Below are 19,551 nucleotides of genomic sequence, written 5' to 3'. Positions count from 1 at the left end.
CTCTCTCACACACATCCTAACATTGCTTTCGCAGTTAGTGTAGTAAGTCAGTTCATGCACGCTCCCGGGTCAGTTCACTTTGAAGCAATTTATAGAACTTTGAGATATTTGAAAGGTACTCCAGGAAAAGGTATATTATTCATGAAGCATGACCACCTAAACATTGAGGTTTACGCTGATGCTAATTGGGCAGGAAGCACGACTGATAGAAGATCTACTTCAGGGTATTGCTCTTTTGTTGGAGGAAATCTAGTTACTTGGTGAAGTAAAAAACAAAGTGTGGTTGCAAGTAGTGCTGAAACAAAATTTAGGGCATTAGCCCATGGTATTTGTGAGGGCATATAGATAAGAAGACTACTGGAAGAATTGAATTTCTCTCAGATAATGCCCATATGCATCTATTGTGATAACAAGTCAGCAATTTCCATTGCCCACAATCCAGTCCTTCATGATAGGACCAAACATATTGAAGTTGATAAACACTTCATAAAGGAAAATATTGATGTAGGAATAATATGCATTCCCTTTCTCCCGACAACAGAGCAAATCGCACATGTGTTAACCAAAGGTCTTCCAAAGTGGCAATTCAACAAGTTGATTGACAAGCTGGCTATGAATGATATCTTCAAACCAGCTTGAGGGGGAGTGTTGATTATTTCCTTTATTGTGAAATTTTATATTGTACTTATTGTATTATATTTGTTGTATTTTATTCTTTCCTTATTTGTAATTATTTTATTCTTTCTTTATTTGTAATTGGGTATTTCTTCTATTTAAGAAACCCTTTCCTCCTAATATTAATAAGAGAAAAAATAATGTTTAGCAGCTTGCATTAAGCCTTCAATTGAAATAGTATAGCTTGCATTTAGCAAGAAGCCTTTTTTTTCTTTTGAAATTTTATGGAAACAACTTTCATTGAGAAAAAAAATGAAAGAATACAAAGGTATAAAAAAAAAAAAAAGCCTAAGAAGCACCCCTTCTAAAGAAAGGGCTTCCAACTAAGCAAGATGTTACCTAAGGAATAATTACAAAAAAGCTTCCAAACCGAAGCCCAAAGCGAAACATGAAACCTCACCAGGGACCAAACCTCGCTCGAGCTAAATGCTCTATTGTTCTCCTCCTCCCAAATATCCCACAATAAAGCGCACACCCAAGCAAACCACAAAGAGGCCTTCTTTCTTAGATGCTCTTCATTCTTCCACCTTCTTCAAGGCCATAAGAATGGCATCCAAAATCTGCCTACCTTCCAACTAAGCAAGATGTTATCTAAGGAATAATTACAAAAAAGCTTCCAAACCTCGCTCGAGCTAAATGCTCTATTGTTCTCCTCCTCCCAAATATCCCACAATAAAGCGCACACCCCAGCAAACCACAAAGAGGCCTTCTTTCTTAGATGCTCTCCACTCTTCCACCTTTTTCAAGGCCATAAGAATGCCATCCAAAATCTGCCTTCCTTGGACAAAGGCTACCTGCAATGACACATAGTAAGGGGAGGCACTTCCTTCAATCATTCACCAAGTACTTTTTCTATAATTTTGTCCAGCAAGGAAACCAAGCTAATAGGCCTAAAGTCTTTCACTTTGAAGGTTTTCTTCTTTCGTGGAACCAAACATATATAGGTTTTCTTTGTGTGCTTGTTGACTATGTTTGTTAGAGTATTAATATAATATTAAATTTACCTTCACTCACCAGCTTAAACTTTTGGATAATTGATAATTTAAGATGGCATCAGAACAAGAGTACCAAGAGGTCCTGCATAAATACCTCTGGAATATCATGTCCTCCCCAATTAATATTAATTTCTATTTATTGGGTCTTCTACCACTTTCAAGTCCACAAGTGGTGGAGAATGTCAGAATATTGATTTAATATTAAATTTACTTTCATCCATTAGCTTAAACTCTGTAACACACCAAGCCCAAGATTTGGAATCTAAATTCGGCATCTAATGGCCCCAGCATTCCCATGCATTCCCCCGCAACCTGGATCAATATTGAGGCTGACACGAACAGTAATAAAAATACTAAAACTGGGGTTAATAATTTTCAGATCACTGAACATAGAATTGCTCCAAGCTAAGCACGCTTAACTATGAAGTTCCTACGATTGAGCTACTGAAAAGGAATGTGCACCTTGTTGATATAAGTAGTAACTTTCAATTCTTTTAAGCATTTCTTAACCATACTTTCATGTCCTTTGGATCCCTCTTATTCGGATGTGATCTCGATTAATTCGTGTACCCCTCCTAAACTTGGGTCATTACATAAACTTTTGGGTCACTTGGTGTTTTAACAATGTCGTTTTCAAAGAACGCCTAGCACACCTAAACTAGTTCAAGCTTCAAAGTGTTATAGTCGTTTTTATATAACTCCCCAGTCATACCATAAGACCTGAGGATTTGAGGCTTCCTACACTTCGAACAGCTTTGTGATTTTCCTTATCCCTGAAAGGCCTCTCAAGCTTTGAACTCATATGGCCATCAATGGGACCCAATCAATCCCATCAATTAAAAATCGGGGGCCTCTATCGTCTGTGTAAAGCTCTTTAAAAAAGCCTACGACTTCTTCAATCTCCTCCTCTAATCCTCCCATAGAGTGAAATGAACATTATTTTTCATTGTTGTCGTCTATATGTGGAAGAAGGAAGTATTTTCATCCCCTTCATTCAACATTTAAGGAAGTATCCTCCTTCGCCCTCCTCAAGTACGAGGAAATTAGATTTCTTTCTTAATGATTGTGGTTTGGAGGTTCAAGAAATCTTACCAATTACCATTATCCAAAGAAGGGTTTGTTTAAAAACCTATGTAAGGTCCATGGTGTATCGGGGGGATCTTAAAGTGTTGGAAGACGGAAAGACTACTTTTATGAACCTCCCTTAGATATAAAAGATGAAGTAAATGTTAATAACATTAATGTCGAAACGAGAAGTGGTTCAGAGTTCATCGTCCATGAAGAAAGGAATACTAATGACTCTTCGTGGCTGGAAAGTTAAATCTAAAGCTATGACATCTCGAATTTCAGGTAATTTTTAATTATTTATTTTGAGTTAGGGTTTTATTTTGGAATTTGGAGCTAAATTTGGGATAATTAAAGGTTTCAAACCTTTTTGGACTCATTTACGATGTAATTTTATGGTCTAATCCTCAAATATTGGTGTTGACTTAGGATTGTGTTGTTCGAAGGGAGTGTGAGGTGGTTCTAGAGCAAGCCACTATTTGGGTAAGTATTAGAGGCTGTTAGGAATATATGTTTAGTTTAAGCCTAAGTATCTAAGTTAATTTCAATTTACGTTTACGGTTGCTTCAAGATTATTTTCAATCAAGATAAAGAGGAGTTTGATTTGTTAATTGTTTGAGCATAAATTCGAGGTAAGTAATGCTAATTGTTTGAGCATAAATTCGAGGTACGTAATCTTATTATAGGAATGCCTTTTGTGTCAGGTGACATACCATAGAATGTTACTGTTGGCTATGGCTTTTCCAAGTAGATTTAGAAAAGCTTTATATGTTTTACATGATGAAAGAAGATGTATGAGCATGATATTATTTTCATGAAGTATAATACATTTTTATGATTGTGGGACCCTCATGTATGTTGCAAGTTAGTTCCGTAGTGGCAATTACCCTCCTACCATAACTATGTACACCATTAGTGGTTTGTGTTCCTTTGGGTTCACTAAAGGTTGTGATCCTTTGGGTTCACCAGATGGTTATGTTCCTTCAAGTTCACTAGAGGGTGTGATCCTTCAGGCTCACTAGAAGTTCGTATTCCTTCATGTTCCTTCTGGTTCACCAGATTTTGTGAGTAAATCTCACTTACAATGGGATGGATTTAATTGTTCACTCAAATGACCATCCATGATAAGTTAAAATATGCATGTCTCACTAGTATGAATGTATTTATTGTATATATGCATTGCCTGACCCTAGTAGTGAGGTTATTTATTGGGTATTTTATACACACTCTTTCATATTTGATGTTTTTCAAGTAAGGGAAGAGCGTATCGACGCTTGACAAGAAGAATATATGTTAGTACCATGGGACCAGTTAGAAGCATCTGCTCAGTTTTCATTTTCTTTAGAAGTCTTTTGATGTTCGAATTTTAGAATCTTTAGTGTTGCATTCTGATTTTTAAATATTTTCTTGTCTTAACTATTATTGCTTGGGGGGAGGGAGAGTATTTATTTTATCAGTATTTTTGAGGCGTCGTCAGGTGCTCACTTTAGGCAAGAGGCGAGGCGATGGGAGGCCATACCGCCTTGCAAGTACCTCGGGCGAGCACCTTCAATGGGGCCCTCGCCTTTTGCGCCTTTCTGTCGCCTTGAACATGTGTTGCATTCTGATTTTTAAATATTTTCTTGTCTTTAACTATTATTGCTACGGGGCCCAGTAAAGGTTTTAAGTCATTCGAGTATTTATTTTATCAGTGTTGTTGAGGCACAACCAAGTGCTTGCTTTAGGCGAGAGGCGAGGTGATGGGAGGCCATACCGCCTTGCAAGTACCTCAGGCGAGCACCTTCAATGGGGCCCTTGCCTTTTGCGCCTTTCTGTCGCCTTGATCATATGTTCAAGGCGACACAAGCGCTCGCCTTTCTTTTTTTTTTTTTTTTTAATGATTCTTCAAATTTTCTAGTTTTCTGCTTTTCAAACTTTCTTCTTTAATATCAAGAATCAAGATTTAAACAAGTCAAGATAAACCAAAGGAAGGAAGAAGAAATGAAGAAAAAGAATAGCACAAGTAGTAGAAAAAAGTTGAAAAAGTCATCTTTTTATTTACCCATCAATCAGGCCATCCATCGATTGCTTTTCAAAAATGAAGAAAAGGAAGATAAGGGGTCGAAAATCAGAAGGGAAGGAGAAATGTTCTTTTATTTTTTACATTTCCTTGAAGAGAAATGAAGGGTTGGCTGCCAGCATTAAAGTAATGTTGGCTGCATGCCAGCCAAACTGCCCAATGGCAAAATTTCTACCCCATTACTCAAAGAACTGATTTTTACCTATTTAAAATCATTTCTATTTCTCTTTCTTTTTCCAAATATATATTTCTTTCTCATATTGTTTGGTTAATTTTTATTTTAATTCTTAATAATTTTGTTAATATTTTAATATTTTAACATTTTAAAGATCAATGTATTTTCTTTTGTCAATAATTATAAAAATAATATTTATTTCTTATTATTTTTTTTAAGTACACCTTGCTTCAGTCGGACAACGCTTTTTGACCGTCTCTCGTCTTGAGGCGATTAAAAAGCTTGTCGCCTTAAATTGCGCCTTGCACTTTGAAAATACTGATTTTATAAAATTGGTTTGATTTTGGTTAAATGCGTGAAAAGGTTTGTTTTAAGGTTTATTCATGCATCTGCATGTAATCGCCATCATATTAATGATATTATAAAGTTAGATCGTTCTAGAAGTAATGAATATTTTATGTAATGAATTGCCCATTCATGACAAGCATTAATGAGTCTCCTGCCGAAAAGAATTGCATCAGTCATCACCTCGGTAAATGAGAAGGTTTCAACTTCTCATTGGCCTTCCTTGCCTCCAAAAGAGATGGGAAAACAATCCCATTTTCTGTTAAAGCTAAATATCAAAAATAACAAAATAATAATATAAAAAACTATAAAGTGAGAGGTAATTCTAATATGAACAAGTCTTCAATTAAATATGTACTTAATAAACGTGTTTTGATGTGTTTCCATTGCTTTTATAAAATGACGTCATGTCCATGTCCATTAGGCCTAAGATCGGTAATGGGAATAAAATTTATTAGAGTTTAAGCAGAAACATACATATTCAAGACCAGTTTCCAAATCAGGATACAACCGGCTCAAAATCAGTGATGCACCATACAGAACAATATTTCCCAAATATAGCAGCACATCATTTTATAAGGTAAAAAAGTAGAATGAAAAAGGGAAGAAGAAGAGGAAAAAGAAAAAGGAGCTTGAAGGGCATACCACTATGCGTAGAGCATTGGGATCATCATCACGGTCAATGAAAGCTAGGAGCAGAATATCAAGAGGAAGTAATTCTTGATTCCATACAAAAAATGAAAGATTGGCACAAACTTTAGGCAAAATATCCTGAAAACGAAATGATAAGCCCTTTATAAGACATAAGTAGCGTCTTGTCATTCTTTTTCCTTCTTAATTATTTATTATATTCTTTTTTTTATTCTTTTCTTTACATTTTTTGGCAGAATAATGTAGAACTCCACTTCCTCCCAGTTTCTCTCATCTATTAAATAGAACTGGATATGCTTTTAAGGTCATTGGTGTATGTTCCAGTGACTATCTATTAATGCAATTAGAGTCTCAGAAGTTCCTAACCGTAAATACTGAAGAGTTAGGAGATAGTCCTCCATCCAATTTGTAGAAAGAGCATATAAGCTATAGGCTAGTATGTATAAACCTGTGTGGAATGTCCATGCTGAGGTTCAATCTGAATGTGATGAAGCAGCACATCTACCATTGTGTAAATATTAGCTGTTACTTCTTCCGGTGAAAATTCTCTCAATACCCGAGCCTAAATTGGAAGATGGAAAAAATCATAACATGGTTGCATTGTCAAAAAATTAAAATCATCTTAATAGACAAAGGTACTGATGTACATAAAGAATGAGAAGGGAATTTTTTTTTTTTTTAATATCCGTGAGTGTTCAAGACCAGTTTATGTGCACCTCGACTAATCTCACATGACAACCTTCTTGACTTTACAACATTTGGGTGTCAAGGAAACCCGTAGGATATTTAAATTCTAGGTAGGTGGCCACCACGGATTGAACCCATGACCCTTAGCCCCTTGGCCTTTTGTTGTTTCCACTACTACTAGGCCAACCCATGATGGTTAAAAATGAGAAGGAAATTCATACCAAGGTTGTGCAGTTAATATTTTCAGGGTGCCCTTGCATAAGTATCCATGCACCAGCACATAGATATTGTTTATGCTGCGGAAAACTATGACTGATGTAGGTCATCACATACGTCGGATCAGCTGATGTGGAAAGAAGTTGGTTGCATTGGTTGATCACAGTGGTTTCTGCCTGCAAATGATGGGTAAAAATATCAACTCACTATTTTTCATTTTTTGTCTTAGGCAATGATTACATAAAGTCCCAGCATATTAGAAGTAACCCAACCAAAACATATAGAGGTGTTTGGCCCACCAACTTGAGTTAGGTAGAGTTGGTTCCTTGTTTGCCCCACATATTTCACAACACAATGTTAAATAATACCATTTCACCAACTTCAACAGTGTTTATTATTGAACTATTATTATTATTATTAAAAAAGGATTTTTTTATAAAAAATAGCAAAAATTATTCTAAACAAACTTACGAATTTGAAATCCTTATCAAATTAGGGATTTTGATCCAAATTATAATCTACAAATTAGTGAATTTAAATCAAAAGATAAGATAAATTTCAAATTTGATTCAATATGAATCAAATTGAATTTGGGCATGTAAAACTCTTAGGTTTGAGAAAGAATCAGAATACACTGTTCATTCACCAAAGATATGAATATATACAAGTGTACAAAGCATAGAAAAGGAAAATATCACAAAATATTTACAAGAATGGAAAACCCTAACTATAGAATTATAACAGGGCATATAATCAAATTTTCATCCCGAATCAGATTCTAGAAATTCTGTTGAAATTATGTTTTAGCCCTAAGGGTGTTTTTGTCTTTTATCAGTCTAGGGTTTCTCACTGTTTGGTTATTTATACCTGTTCCTGTATTGTGCACTGTGTATCTGAATTAAAAGAATAAAAAACTCTTATCGTGGTTTTTTCTCCCTGATCTAGGGTTTTCACGTAACTCTGGTGTTTTCTTTTCTTCCCTAACTTTTCAAGATGGTATCAGAGCATGGTGATGAGAACGTCACTAGAATAGAAGAGATTCAGTCATCGACTCTAGTAAGGGATGGAACTCTAAGAGAAAATTCTAACAGTGTTGAAATTAGGGCTACCGTCGATCAATATCTACGGTCGTTACTTTGACCAATTCAGATCCAACCAGCCCTAATAGATACAGCCGAAACTACCGTCACTGCCGTCGGAGGATCCCTGCCCCTGCCGTCGACGACTTCGCCCACACTGCTGCCACTGCTATCGAGAATCGACCTTCCGCCACAAGTCCAGCTCAGATCCGCCGAGGCTTCGACGTCCTCTGTGTTCCAGTCGCCGTTTTTTCTAGATCGCTGCCCCAATTCCGCTTCAGATCCCGCCGGCGTAAACCTTCTAGGTCAGTCGTCTTCCCTTCCTTTGATTTTTTCTCTTCCAACGGTACCCAGCCCTTCCTACCTTCCCGATCTCAGTGGTCTTCACCCGGTCCAGAACCAGAACCCTTCGTGTCTTCCAAACCTTCAGACTACGCCCAATCTGTCGGTCTACCAGAACCCACAACACCGCTCGAACCCGGTCCTGTTGAACCCAGTCCAACTGAACCCCTTACAGCAAGTTCTTGTCTCCCATTATTTGCCCTCTAGTCAGCCAGCTCCTCCCATTGGTTTTCCCACACCGACAAAAACGATATCTTCAGGGGTCTATGGACAGAAACAACCTACAACGATTCATGGTGGGACTGTTAGTGTTCAACAGCAACTGGCCAACCTTCAGCAGCAAATTTCTGCACTTGGGGCAGCTATTAGATCTTCGGCCAATCCATCAACAGATTTTTTACCAGATACATACCCAGGGATTCCGTTGTGTTCAGAAACTCCGGTAACTACTTACCCTACTCTACCTTTCACAAACATTATGTTTGGGTCTGTAGGCAATTCTACAGGAATTTCTATTGGTGAAAAACTAAATGGACAGAATTACTTTTCTTGAGGATAGTTCTCGAGGGGCGGCACAGGTTCGGGTACCTAACAGGGGAAATACCCAGACCAAACCCTGGGGATCCTCAGGAACGGATATGGAAGGGGGAGGATTCTCTCCTTCGCTCAATTTTAATATAGTATGGAGCCTCAGATCGAGAAGCCACTTCTTTACTCAGCTTTTGCTCGGGATATCTGGGAAGCTGTCCAGAAACTTTATTCGAAGAGGCAGAATGCTTCACGTCTTTATACCTTGAGAAAACAAGTGCATGAATACAAGCAGGGGACACTTGACGTAACATCCTATTTCAATAAACTATCACTGTTGTGGCAAGAGATGGATCTATGTCGAGAAATAGTTTAGAATTGTCCAGTTGACAGGGTTCAGTATTCGAAAATTGAGGAGGCTGACCATGTTTATGACTTCCTGGCTGGCTTAAACTCGAAGTTTGATGGTGTTCGGAGCCGAATTTTGGGACAAAGACCAATGCCGTCCCAGATGGAAGTTTGCTCAGAGGTCAGATTGGAAGAAGATCGAACCAGCGCTATGAATGGTACAACGCCTAATACCCTGAACTCTACTGCGTTTGGAGTCAAGTCATCGGGTTCAGAGAATGACAAACAGAATGGAAAGAACCCTCCAATTTGTGAGCATTGCAAGAAACCATGGCATACGAAAGATCAATGCTGGAAATTACATGGCCGACCTCCAAATGGCAAGCGGCGTCCTCCAAACGACAAATCTAAGACCGGTCGCGCCTTCGTTAGTGAAGCTGTTGATGGTGCCCCTCAAGGGGCGAGCCAGGTGGATCCAGGTACGGTCGGAATCGGCAATATTGCACAGTCAGGTACTCCTTGTTCCTTTAGTTTCTTTGCTGAGGGAGATGAATCCTGGATCCTTGATTTCAGAGAAACGGACCATCTAACTGGATCATCTGACCAATTCCTCTCCTATTATCCAAGTGCTGGAAATGAGAGAATAAGAATTGCAGATGGGTCATTTGCCCCCGTTGCAGGAAAGGGCCACTTATCCCCACTTCAAGGACTGATTTTGCATAATGTCTTACATGTGCCAAAAATATCGTATAATTTGCTATCAATCAGTAAGTTAACCAGAGATTTGAACTGCAAAATTGTGTTCTCACCAGATAATGTTTTGTTTCAGGACCTGAGCTCGGGAAGATGATTGGCACTGCCCGGCACAATAGGGGGTTCTATTTTTTTTCTGACGATGCTTCGTTTAGGAGTTTATCTAGCACTTGTTTACTGTCTTCTCTTACTATTTCTAAAACTAATTTCTTATTATGGCATTTTCAACTTTTGGGGCCCTTCGAATGTCACAAATGTATCAAGTAAACGGTGGTTCGTTACCTTCATCGATGATCACACTCGTCTTACATGGGTGTTTCTTCTTACAGAAAAGTCTGAAGTGAAGACGGTCTTTCAACAGTTTTACACTACTGTTGAAACCCAGTTCAATACCAAATCGCCATTCTTCGAAGTGACAATGGGCGTGAATTTGTTAATCAGACCCTTCATGAGTTCTTAAACTCAAAGGGAATTGTCCACCAAAATTCCTGTGCCTATACACCTCAGCAGAATAGGGTGGCCGAAAAGAAAAATCGCCACCTCATTGAAGTAGCTCGATCCCTCATGATACCTGCATCCTTACCCTCATAATTATGGGGGATGTTGTTCTTACTGCAGCTCATCTCATAAATCGGATGCCCTCTCGTGTGGTCAAATTCCAAACCCCTTTAGAACATTTTAAAGAATCCATCTCATCCACTCGCCTTTTCCCTGATGTTCCTCTTAGAGTTTTTGGGTGCACCGTGTTCGTCCATAATCATGGTCCTCACCAAAGTAAATTTGCTTCTAGGGCCCAAAAATGCGTCTTTGTTGGGTATCCGCTCCATCAACGGGGCTACAAATGCTTTCAGCCTTCCTCTCGAAAGTATTTTGTCACCATGGATGTCACATTTCTGGAGGACAAGCCCTTCTTTCCCGTAAGTCCTCTTCAGGGGGAGACTTCGAGTGAAAAGGCTAACACTTCCACCTACTCTGTTCCCTTAGACTTGTTTCCCGAACCTATCCCTGAAACAGAAACAAATGAACCTATCCTTCCTACAAAACAAGTGCCTTGGATAACGTACTATAGGAAGCATCTCCGAAAGGAAATAGTTCCCGAAATTGTTTCCCCTGTTGCTCCGTCGGAAGGTGTTCAAGAGTCAGAACCGAAATCGGCTCAGGTTCAAGGTACCCCTAGTCATAATGACAATGAGTATGTTGAAGGTGATATAGGGGACTCAGGCGAAGTCAGAGATGATGACAGTGAAGTCAGGGATGATGGCAGTAATGAAGCGCCCAGTGGTGCTCAGGGGACTAAAAATGAACAACAGTTGGGTACAGACCAACAGGTTGACAAGACCAATGAGAATGAGGTTGATGCTACCTTGAATTTGCCGATAGCTCTACGAAAAGGTACTAGGTCGTGCACCAAACACTCTATGACAAGTTTCTTGTCTTATAGTAACTTGTCTACGAGATTTAGAACTTTCACCACCAGCCTGGATAATGTGATAATTCCGGCAATGTGCACAAGGCTCTGGAAATTCCTGAATGGCGAGGTGCAATTATGGAGGAAATGTGGGCCCTTGAGACTAACAAAACATGGAATCTGGTTAGTCTTCCGAGAGGTCACAAAACCATAGGGTGCAATTGGGCGTTTACTGTCAAACACAAGTCAGATAGAACTCTTGACAGATATAAAGCCAGATTGGTTGCAAAAGGATTCACTCAGACGTATGGAGTGGATTACTCAGAAACCTTCTCACCTGTGGCAAAACTTAACACTATTCGTGTCCTCCTTTCTGTGGTTGTTAATCGAGACTGGCCTCTCCATCAGTTGGATGTGAAAAATGTGTTCCTGAATGGTGAACTGAAAGAAGAGGTTTATATGAACCCACCTCCAGGTTTTGAAGCACAGTTTGGCAATCAGGTGCGCAAATTAAAAAAATCGTTGTATGGACTGAAGTAGTCCCCTAGAACTTGGTTCGATCGATTCACCACCTTTGTTAAATCTCAGGGGTTTGTTCAAGGGCATTCAGATCACACCTTGTTCACTAAGAAGTCAGCACAAGGAAAAATAGCAGTATTAATTGTCTATGTTGATGATATTATACTATCAGGAGATGCTTCAGCAGAAATTGACAGGTTGAAACGAAGAATGGCTGATGAGTTTGAGATAAAAGATCTCGGTACCTTGAGATATTTTCTAGGAATGGAAGTAGCAAGATCAGTAGAAGGGATCTCAGTGTCTCAAAGGAAATACGCACTCGATTCGTTGAAAGAGACTGGAATGATAGGGTGTAAACCTGCAGATACACCTGTAGAAGCCAACCTCAAACTGATAGAGTCAGCAGATAATGTTCCTATAAACAAAGAGAGATATCGACAGCTTGTGAGGAAACTGATATATCTGTCACATACCATACCTGATATATCATATGCAGTTAGCTTGGTCAGTCAGTTCACGCAGGCTCCGTGTGAAAGACACATGGAGGCAGTCACACGGATCCTGAGGTATCTGAAGTCTTCTCCTGGAAAGGGCTTGGTTTTCAGAAAGCATGATAAAAGGTGTATCGAGGCCTACACAGATTCTGACTGGGCCGGTTCTGTTACAGATAGGAAATCTACCTCAGGATACTGTACCTTTATGTGGGGAAACTTAGTTACCTGGAGAAGTAAGAAGCAAGGTGTCGTGGCTAGAAGCAGTGCCGAAGCCAAATACAGGGCTATGAGCTTAGATATATGCAAAGAGATTTGGTTAAAGAAGGTTCAGGTAGATCTACATCAAGAAAGTCATGACCCGATGAGACTTTACTGCGATAACAAGGCTGCCATTAATATTGCACACAATCCAGTTCAACATGACAGAACCAAACACGTTGAGATTGACCGACACTTCATCAAAGAAAAACTGGATAATGGTAGCATTTGCATTCCTTATGTTCCGTCCAGCCAACAAGTTGCGGATGTTCTCACCAAAGGGTTATCCAGACAGACATTTGACACCTGTGTTAGCAAGTTGGGTCTCATTGACATATACGCCCCAACTTGAGGGGGAGTGTTGAAATTACGTTTTAGCCCTAAGGGCGTTTTTGTCTTTTATCAGTCTAGGGTTTCTCATTGTTTGGTTATTTATACCTGTTCCTGTATTATGTACTGTGTATCTGAATTAAAAGAATAAAAAACTCTTATCGTGGTTTTTTCTCCCTGATCTAGGGTTTTCCACGTAACTCTAGTGTTTTCTTTTCTTCCCTAACTTTTCAAGAAATTCTATTGCAAAGTCTTTGGCAGGAGTTAGATCACTATCAGGACTTTCAGGCTGACTGTTCGGATTCTAGAAATTCTATCTTAGAATTCCATTTCAAATCTAAACCAGATTTTAGATAGACCTTAATATTTACCTAGGATTAAATTTGGACATATTCCAAACTTTATTTCAAATATTTTTTTAAAAAAAAATTAAAATCCAAATTCTAGATCATCTAGAGTTGATCTCATTAAGAAGATTTGTTACATTTATGTTTAGTCCCATATCAAATTTGAGTGAAATTGGAAATTAAAAGGTACAACAAATAATGTAAGAAAATTTGGAATCAAATTTTTAATTATTGAAAATTTTGATTGAGATAACAAACCTGTTGCCATGCTTGAATAGCTACACCTCTTTTATCTATTCTTCCAATCAACACTTCACGAAGAACAGGTGGGAAGTATCGCAGAGTTTTTTCTGACCAAGTATGTTGGCTGGTGGCCATTGTCTGCTCTAGCATTGTTTGAAGATAAAGCAAGTGATCGGCATCAGCTATTCCCCGTGTTTTAATGAGGATAGCAAGAGTGACCACAGCTAATCGATTTAGTGTCTCTGTAAATTCAGTCGGACCCTTTCAAAACAGAGATAGTTCAATTTCAGCAAAAAAATGTGAATGAAACACACAATATATAACTTATAATTCTGCTTTGGGATTATTTTGCTCACCCACCTTCCCTTCCCTTTTTACAAAGAAAAAATCTCTCAATGAAAAAATGAGATTCATGCACAAGTTTTCAGCCAATCTAAATACTCGATGGTCTCCACGCTTTCCTTTAAGTGCAGAAATTATTTTTGTCACATCATACATCAAAGCCTTACTCTTGCCTTGGTACCTAGAAGAGATGAGGAATATAAGTTTTTTTAAAAAAAAAAAAAAAAATATGTCACATCATTATCATGTTGCATATAAGATATCAAATATCTTGTATATATCATAATATTTAAGGCTCTACCAACGTAATTCAGTGTAAATTGTGATTTAGGGGCATACCACCCTTTCTCTTGATTATATTTTTACTTGAGCTGTTTCAACGGAATTCCGTCTTTTTTTTTTCTTTTTTTTTTTTTTTTTTTTTTGTGGGGCGGGATGGGTGGTGGTGGTGAAGCAAGGGTTGAGAAATTATACCTGTAAAGGGGAAGCAACCGATAGTTCAGAATTTCAAGCACTAGAAGCGTAACTCCTGGTTTGCTCAATAGGGATGGGTTTCTTTGTGCTAAATGCTGCAATAAAGAGTGAGTTCATTGTAAGTAAAAACATACAGAAAATGAGATCTGAACTTCATGAGCGTAAAAGAAAGAAAGTTAATTGAAGCATAAATAGTGCTGAGCTCTTAAATTATGAGCAAGAGATGTGCAACAAATAATAACAAATATCAAACATAAGAAAGCAATAAAAATCAGACAGCTCATAAATTGGCAACTTCATTCATTTAAATACATCAGTAAAGATTTGAATGCAAACCTGGATGAGAATATTATTTAGATCACATTATTCAAAAATAGTTTTCAACAACAAATCTGTCAAATAAATATTCACATAATTCATTTTACTCTGTGATGATCACCTTTTCTATCATGGTTTATTTTCAAGGAAAATGCGACAGGGTTTTTCTCTTTAAATGATATGTTTGAAAATCAAGGACCAATCTCTAACGATCTTTTGTTGCATAATGATAACTCTTCATTGGTTGTTGGAGTTAAAGTGAATAATCATTTTGATTTTGAAGAAGCTCAAGAAGCTAGGGTAGATCATACTCTCTCCTCAGTCTAATGAGAATTCTAAATACAAGTCTATGGAAACGCAACAGTCTTTGGACCTCTCTCTCGAGGCAAATGAACAGATTTTAGATCATCTGGGAGGTTTGTTCCGATTTTTCTTTTGCATTATACCCGGAGAATTATTAATCAATCTTCTTTCAAGTTTTTAGTAGATAATTATGACTCGTTAGAGGAGACGTATGTACGAGTTCAAGTTCCTATAGTGTCTGAAGAAAATGTCTTTACAACTCTTTAAGGAGTCCTCGTTCTTCAAAGGCTTTCAGTCATTCGACTCTTTCCCTTCCAAGTTCGAAGATTCGGTGATATGAACCACCAAAGGTTGAAAGTTATTATTTATATTTTCTAATTTAGACGTAGTTTTGTTGTTTCCAAATTTATCCTTTCTAAAGGGTAATGGTTTTAAATGACAAAAATGTTGGAAATATTTATGGACACTGATAGATGTCTATCAATGACTGTCATTGAATATCACTACTAGATAGTGACATTTTTCTATATTTGTAAAAAAGTTTGCTCATTTTCTATATTTGAAAACAAAATTTCAAAAATAGGTTAAATAAGGATATTTTTGTCATTTTACTAAGATATATGATGTGGCGCCCATTATGGTTTTGGAGGCCAGCTAAAGTAGGGATGTTGACGCTTCAAGTTGTCTGATTTTGACTAAAATCGAAGACAACCAAACCGAACCCTTCAGTTTGTCTTACAGCTGAACCAAGAAAATGGATCTCTCCATCGGTTTCAATTCAAACAAACAAGTACAACTTTAGTTCAAAATGGTTTGGTTTCAGTCTTAACCGAACTTCACCAATTGTTGTTTGAGACAGAGGTGGGACGAAGAAGAAAGAATGATGAAGATGGTGGTCGCAAAAGTATCAAAACAGCAAAAAAAAGCAGCCAGACGGCAGCAAAGATGGTAGTGCATAAATGATGAAGAAAGAAGTGAATTGTTGGAAACATTATATGGATGATAATATCTTAAAATAAGGTGTAAGATGGTGCTTCAAAAAGAAAGAAATCGACAACAACATACATGATTGAGAGAGAATTAAGAGTGATGTAGTTGTATGTGAGGGAAAAAGAAAAAAAAAATGGGGGAAAGGGGAGGAAGTAGGCGACGCACATTGATTGAGGTGAAAGAGATGAGAGATAATTGATAGCTAGGGTTTATGTCTTTTCTATCTTCTTAGTATTCTTTTCTTCTTCCTTTTTTCCTTCTTTTTCTTTTTTAAATTCTATGTGGGCTAAGACTTCCTTAAACAAATGGGTTTTATGGGCTGGTAGCTAGGCTATTTAAAAAGACTTGGGCTGAGAGGGTAAGGTACTTTAACTATTTTCTTACTAGGTTTGGTTTGGTTCAGTTATATTAGAATTATAAAATGTTGAATCCGCAACTGAACTAAACCCCTCAGTTTTTAAAAAGGATAAACCAAGAAAACCAAAATCTTCATAGAAACCGAACCAAACCAGTCGGTTTGATTTATTTCGGTTCGGTTCAATCCCTTGATTTGGATCGGTTTTTCAACAACTCTAATCTAAAGCCTGCTCACTAGGTTGTACATAACATTTTTTGGATTCTGAATTTTGGAAATGAGGATTTTTCCAGTCTTGATGATGGAGCTTCACCGCCATCCTTTGTATTTCTTAATCTAGAGTTGCATGTTTGGGCATTCAGTAAGATTGATCAACTTGCTCGTGGAGTGTTCAGACCTTGGGTAGAGAATTAGTTCTCTTTGCCTCATGGTTTTCAGTTACAAGGTAACTCTTAAATCAATGACTGACCCAAAATCTTAAGCTAATGGGTAAAGATAAATTTAATATTATATTAGATAACACTCCCCCTCACTTGTGAGCTTGAAATATGTACAATAATTAATATTTATTGGGAAGGAAATAACATTATAGGGGTTTGAATACAAGAACTCTTGAACCACCTGCTCTGATACCATCTTAAGTCATCGATTAACCCGAAAGCTTAAACTGATAGGTGAAGGTAAATTTAATATTATATTAGCTAACAATAACCTTATCTGACTCTCCCTAGAGTTGTACTTACTAATTTGGGGGTTTTAGTGTTTGTCAATGAGAGGTTGAAATGACCAACGGGGTTCCTAATCCTCAAATTGCTAGGGTTTTGATATCATTCAATTTATTAGAGGTGTTGCATGTCCTTCCTCCAATGATCTCTCGCCCCTATGATTCTGATGAGGACTTAGTTGTTAGTGTGAGTAATGAATCTGATTTCATCATTTGGACATAATTCCTAAGGATCCATTTCAGTAGACCATACCGAAGAAGCTTTTGATATTTTGTCTCAAAGGGTTGAGGAAAAGCAGTGTGTTCAAGATATAAATTTAAGTGCTTCTCTTTTATCTACTTCTCAGATGCCAAATTTTCTTCAATTTTGCAAGCGTGTGGTCTTCAATTGTGTAAAGTGGATTATGGTCTTTCAGAATGCTCCTTTGCTCATTGTTTCAGTTGTAGTCCTTTGGGTTGAAGCTATATTTTCAAGGAAAATCAATCTCTTTTCGAAGATAGTTGAAGGTTGTTGTCGTATGCTTTGGGTTCTTCATTCTCCAGCTTCCTACCCTCTTGTTTAGGTTGATTACATAGTCTTGCAGCATCTTTGTTTTGTGTGCATGTTCTTAAGCTTAGTTGGCATTTAAGTTCTTCTGTTATAGCTTTTGTTTAAAGAGTTCAACGGTTTATGCAAGATAAGTCTCTTCCTTGGATTGCATGCCTTGATTCAGCTCAGATTCAAGCTTCCTTAGGTTTGATTTGGATTGATTTTATTTCTCCTGCTTGGTCTTTTTTCTCTTTGTATTTGTTTTGGTATTTTCTGTATTTTAGTTTGGTTTCCTTGTACTTTGAGTGTTTGTCTCTTTTCATTTTTATTAACAAAAAGCTTTGTTTCTTTTCATCATCCGTACCTGCTGGGTTTTGCACCTTTGGATTAAGGAGTTTACCCATACCTCAAACAATCCTTGAGAGTCGTTTCCTCTCCTGTATTGTTGAATTTTCTATATATCAACAATAATCTTAATTGATGTTGTGCAAAGTGTGTAAGAAACTTGAGAGGCTTATGCATGATTTTCATTGGGAAGGGATTGACGAAGCTAAAGGCAAGGGATCCAATTCAATCAATTGAGATGTTGAGAGATCAGTCTCCCCAGGGGGGCTTGGAATTGGGAATCTTAGGGTGCGAAAAAAAGCCTTGCTAGCCAAATGGTTGTGGCGTTTTTCCTCTGAGCCCAACTCTTTATGGCATAGGATTATTGCTAGTAAACACAGTCCCCACCCTTTTTGAGTGGCTGTCTAAAGGGGTTAAGGGCACTTACCATAACGCATGGAAAAATATCTCGAAAGAACTCCCTTCTTTCGTCCCTTTGGTTCGTTGTGTGGTGGGGGAGGGAAGAGGAAATGTACTTCTCACAAGGTGGGGGAGAGACCTCTCGTTGCTCTATTCCCTCATTTGTTTCATTTGTCGTCCCTCAAAAATCACTTTCTCGTCATGCTCTTTACGATAGGGAGGCAATTGAGGTGGCCGCTCTTCTTTCTTTACTCGAAGGTCACTCCTTTAGATTAGGGAGAAAGAATGTTCGTGTCTGGAGCCCTAATTCTTCCAAAGGGTTTTCTTACAAGTCATTTTTTCAGTGTTTGGTCGATCCTTCTCCCTTAGGTCGGTCAGTTTTTCGAAGGATTAAGATTCCTAGAAATGTGAGGTTCTTTACCTGACAAGTCCTTCATGGTCGCGCTAACGCGTTGGATTGGCTTGCGAGGAAGATGCCTTCGCTTATTGGGTTGTTTAGTTGTATTCTTTGTCGAAGGCGGAGGAAGACCTAGACCATATTCTCTGGCGATGTCATTTTGCGAGTACTATTTGGGATTTATTCCTTCAAACGTTTGGTATGTCGTACGTTCGTCATAGAGATGCCAGTGTTACAATCGAGGAGGTCCTCCTCGATCCGCCTTTTGAGGAGAAGGGTTGCTTTTTATGGATCGCAAGGCTGTGTGTGACTTTATGGGTCTTCTGGGGTGAGCGGAACAACAGGATATTTAAGGGGGTGGATAGGGACCCTAGGGAGATTTGGGCCCTCGTCCGCATCCATGTCTCTTTGTGGACTTCAATTTTGAAGACCTTTTGTAATTATTCTATAGGAATGATCTCTTATAGTCGGAGCACCTTTTGGTAGAAAGTGCCTCCCCTTTTAGTGGACTTGTTTTTTTGAATACTCATGTATTCTTTCATTTTATTCTCAATGAAAGACGTTATTTTCATCATTTAAAAAATAAATAAATAAATAACACTTAATCAGTGCTCAAAGTGAAAGATAAGAATAAAGTAATAAGGTTGTAATAGATCGAGAAAATTACATTAAAATGTGAACGAAACAATGAGTGTGGTGCAAGGAGAAGCAACCTAGTATATGTTTCAGCCAATGCAATACTGGGAACAGCCTTCACAGAAAAATAATAGAAGTAAACGTTAGAGATAAAGTTTGAATATTCATCTAGACAATGAACCCTAATTGCATTACTTCACCCGTTAGAGACAGGGGTGCAAA

The 19,551-nt window shown here is 38.0% G+C and overlaps 2 protein-coding genes across 2 annotated transcripts in view; one reads left to right on the top strand and one right to left on the bottom strand.

Annotated features, from left to right (window-relative positions):
* Positions 1-19,551, bottom strand: part of LOC120068006 (mediator of RNA polymerase II transcription subunit) — a 54,841-nt gene that overhangs the window by 12,526 nt on the left and 22,764 nt on the right. The window contains exons 9-15 of the mRNA XM_039019666.2: positions 19,361-19,444; positions 14,334-14,428; positions 13,878-14,040; positions 13,533-13,778; positions 6,874-7,044; positions 6,414-6,527; positions 5,960-6,085 (exon numbers count right to left, since the gene is read on the bottom strand). Of these exons, the coding sequence (XP_038875594.1) occupies positions 5,960-6,085; positions 6,414-6,527; positions 6,874-7,044; positions 13,533-13,778; positions 13,878-14,040; positions 14,334-14,428; positions 19,361-19,444 (999 nt within the window). The remainder of the gene's footprint in view (positions 1-5,959; positions 6,086-6,413; positions 6,528-6,873; positions 7,045-13,532; positions 13,779-13,877; positions 14,041-14,333; positions 14,429-19,360; positions 19,445-19,551) is intronic.
* Positions 8,972-10,095, top strand: LOC150031929 (uncharacterized). Its single transcript, XM_090307976.1, has 2 exons — positions 8,972-9,094; positions 9,194-10,095. Exons 1-2 carry the CDS (start codon positions 8,972-8,974, stop codon positions 10,013-10,015), a joined length of 945 nt encoding a protein of 314 aa, XP_090164102.1. The 3' UTR covers positions 10,016-10,095.

The sequence above is a fragment of the Benincasa hispida genome, chromosome 12 (assembly GCF_027475165.1).
Source record: "Benincasa hispida cultivar pf3 chromosome 12, pf3_genome.v1.1, whole genome shotgun sequence".
NCBI lineage: Eukaryota > Viridiplantae > Streptophyta > Magnoliopsida > Cucurbitales > Cucurbitaceae > Benincasa > Benincasa hispida.
This window is presented reverse-complemented; position numbering and strand designations above follow the sequence as displayed.

Coding starts and splice junctions, on each gene's coding strand:
- LOC150031929 (XM_090307976.1), top strand. CDS start 8,972: ATGGAGCCTCAGATCGAGAAGCCACTTCTTTACTCAGCTTTTGCTCGG. Junction 9,095..9,193: donor TTTATACCTTGAGAAAACAA/GTGCATGAATAC, acceptor GAAATAGTTTAG/AATTGTCCAGTTGACAGGGT.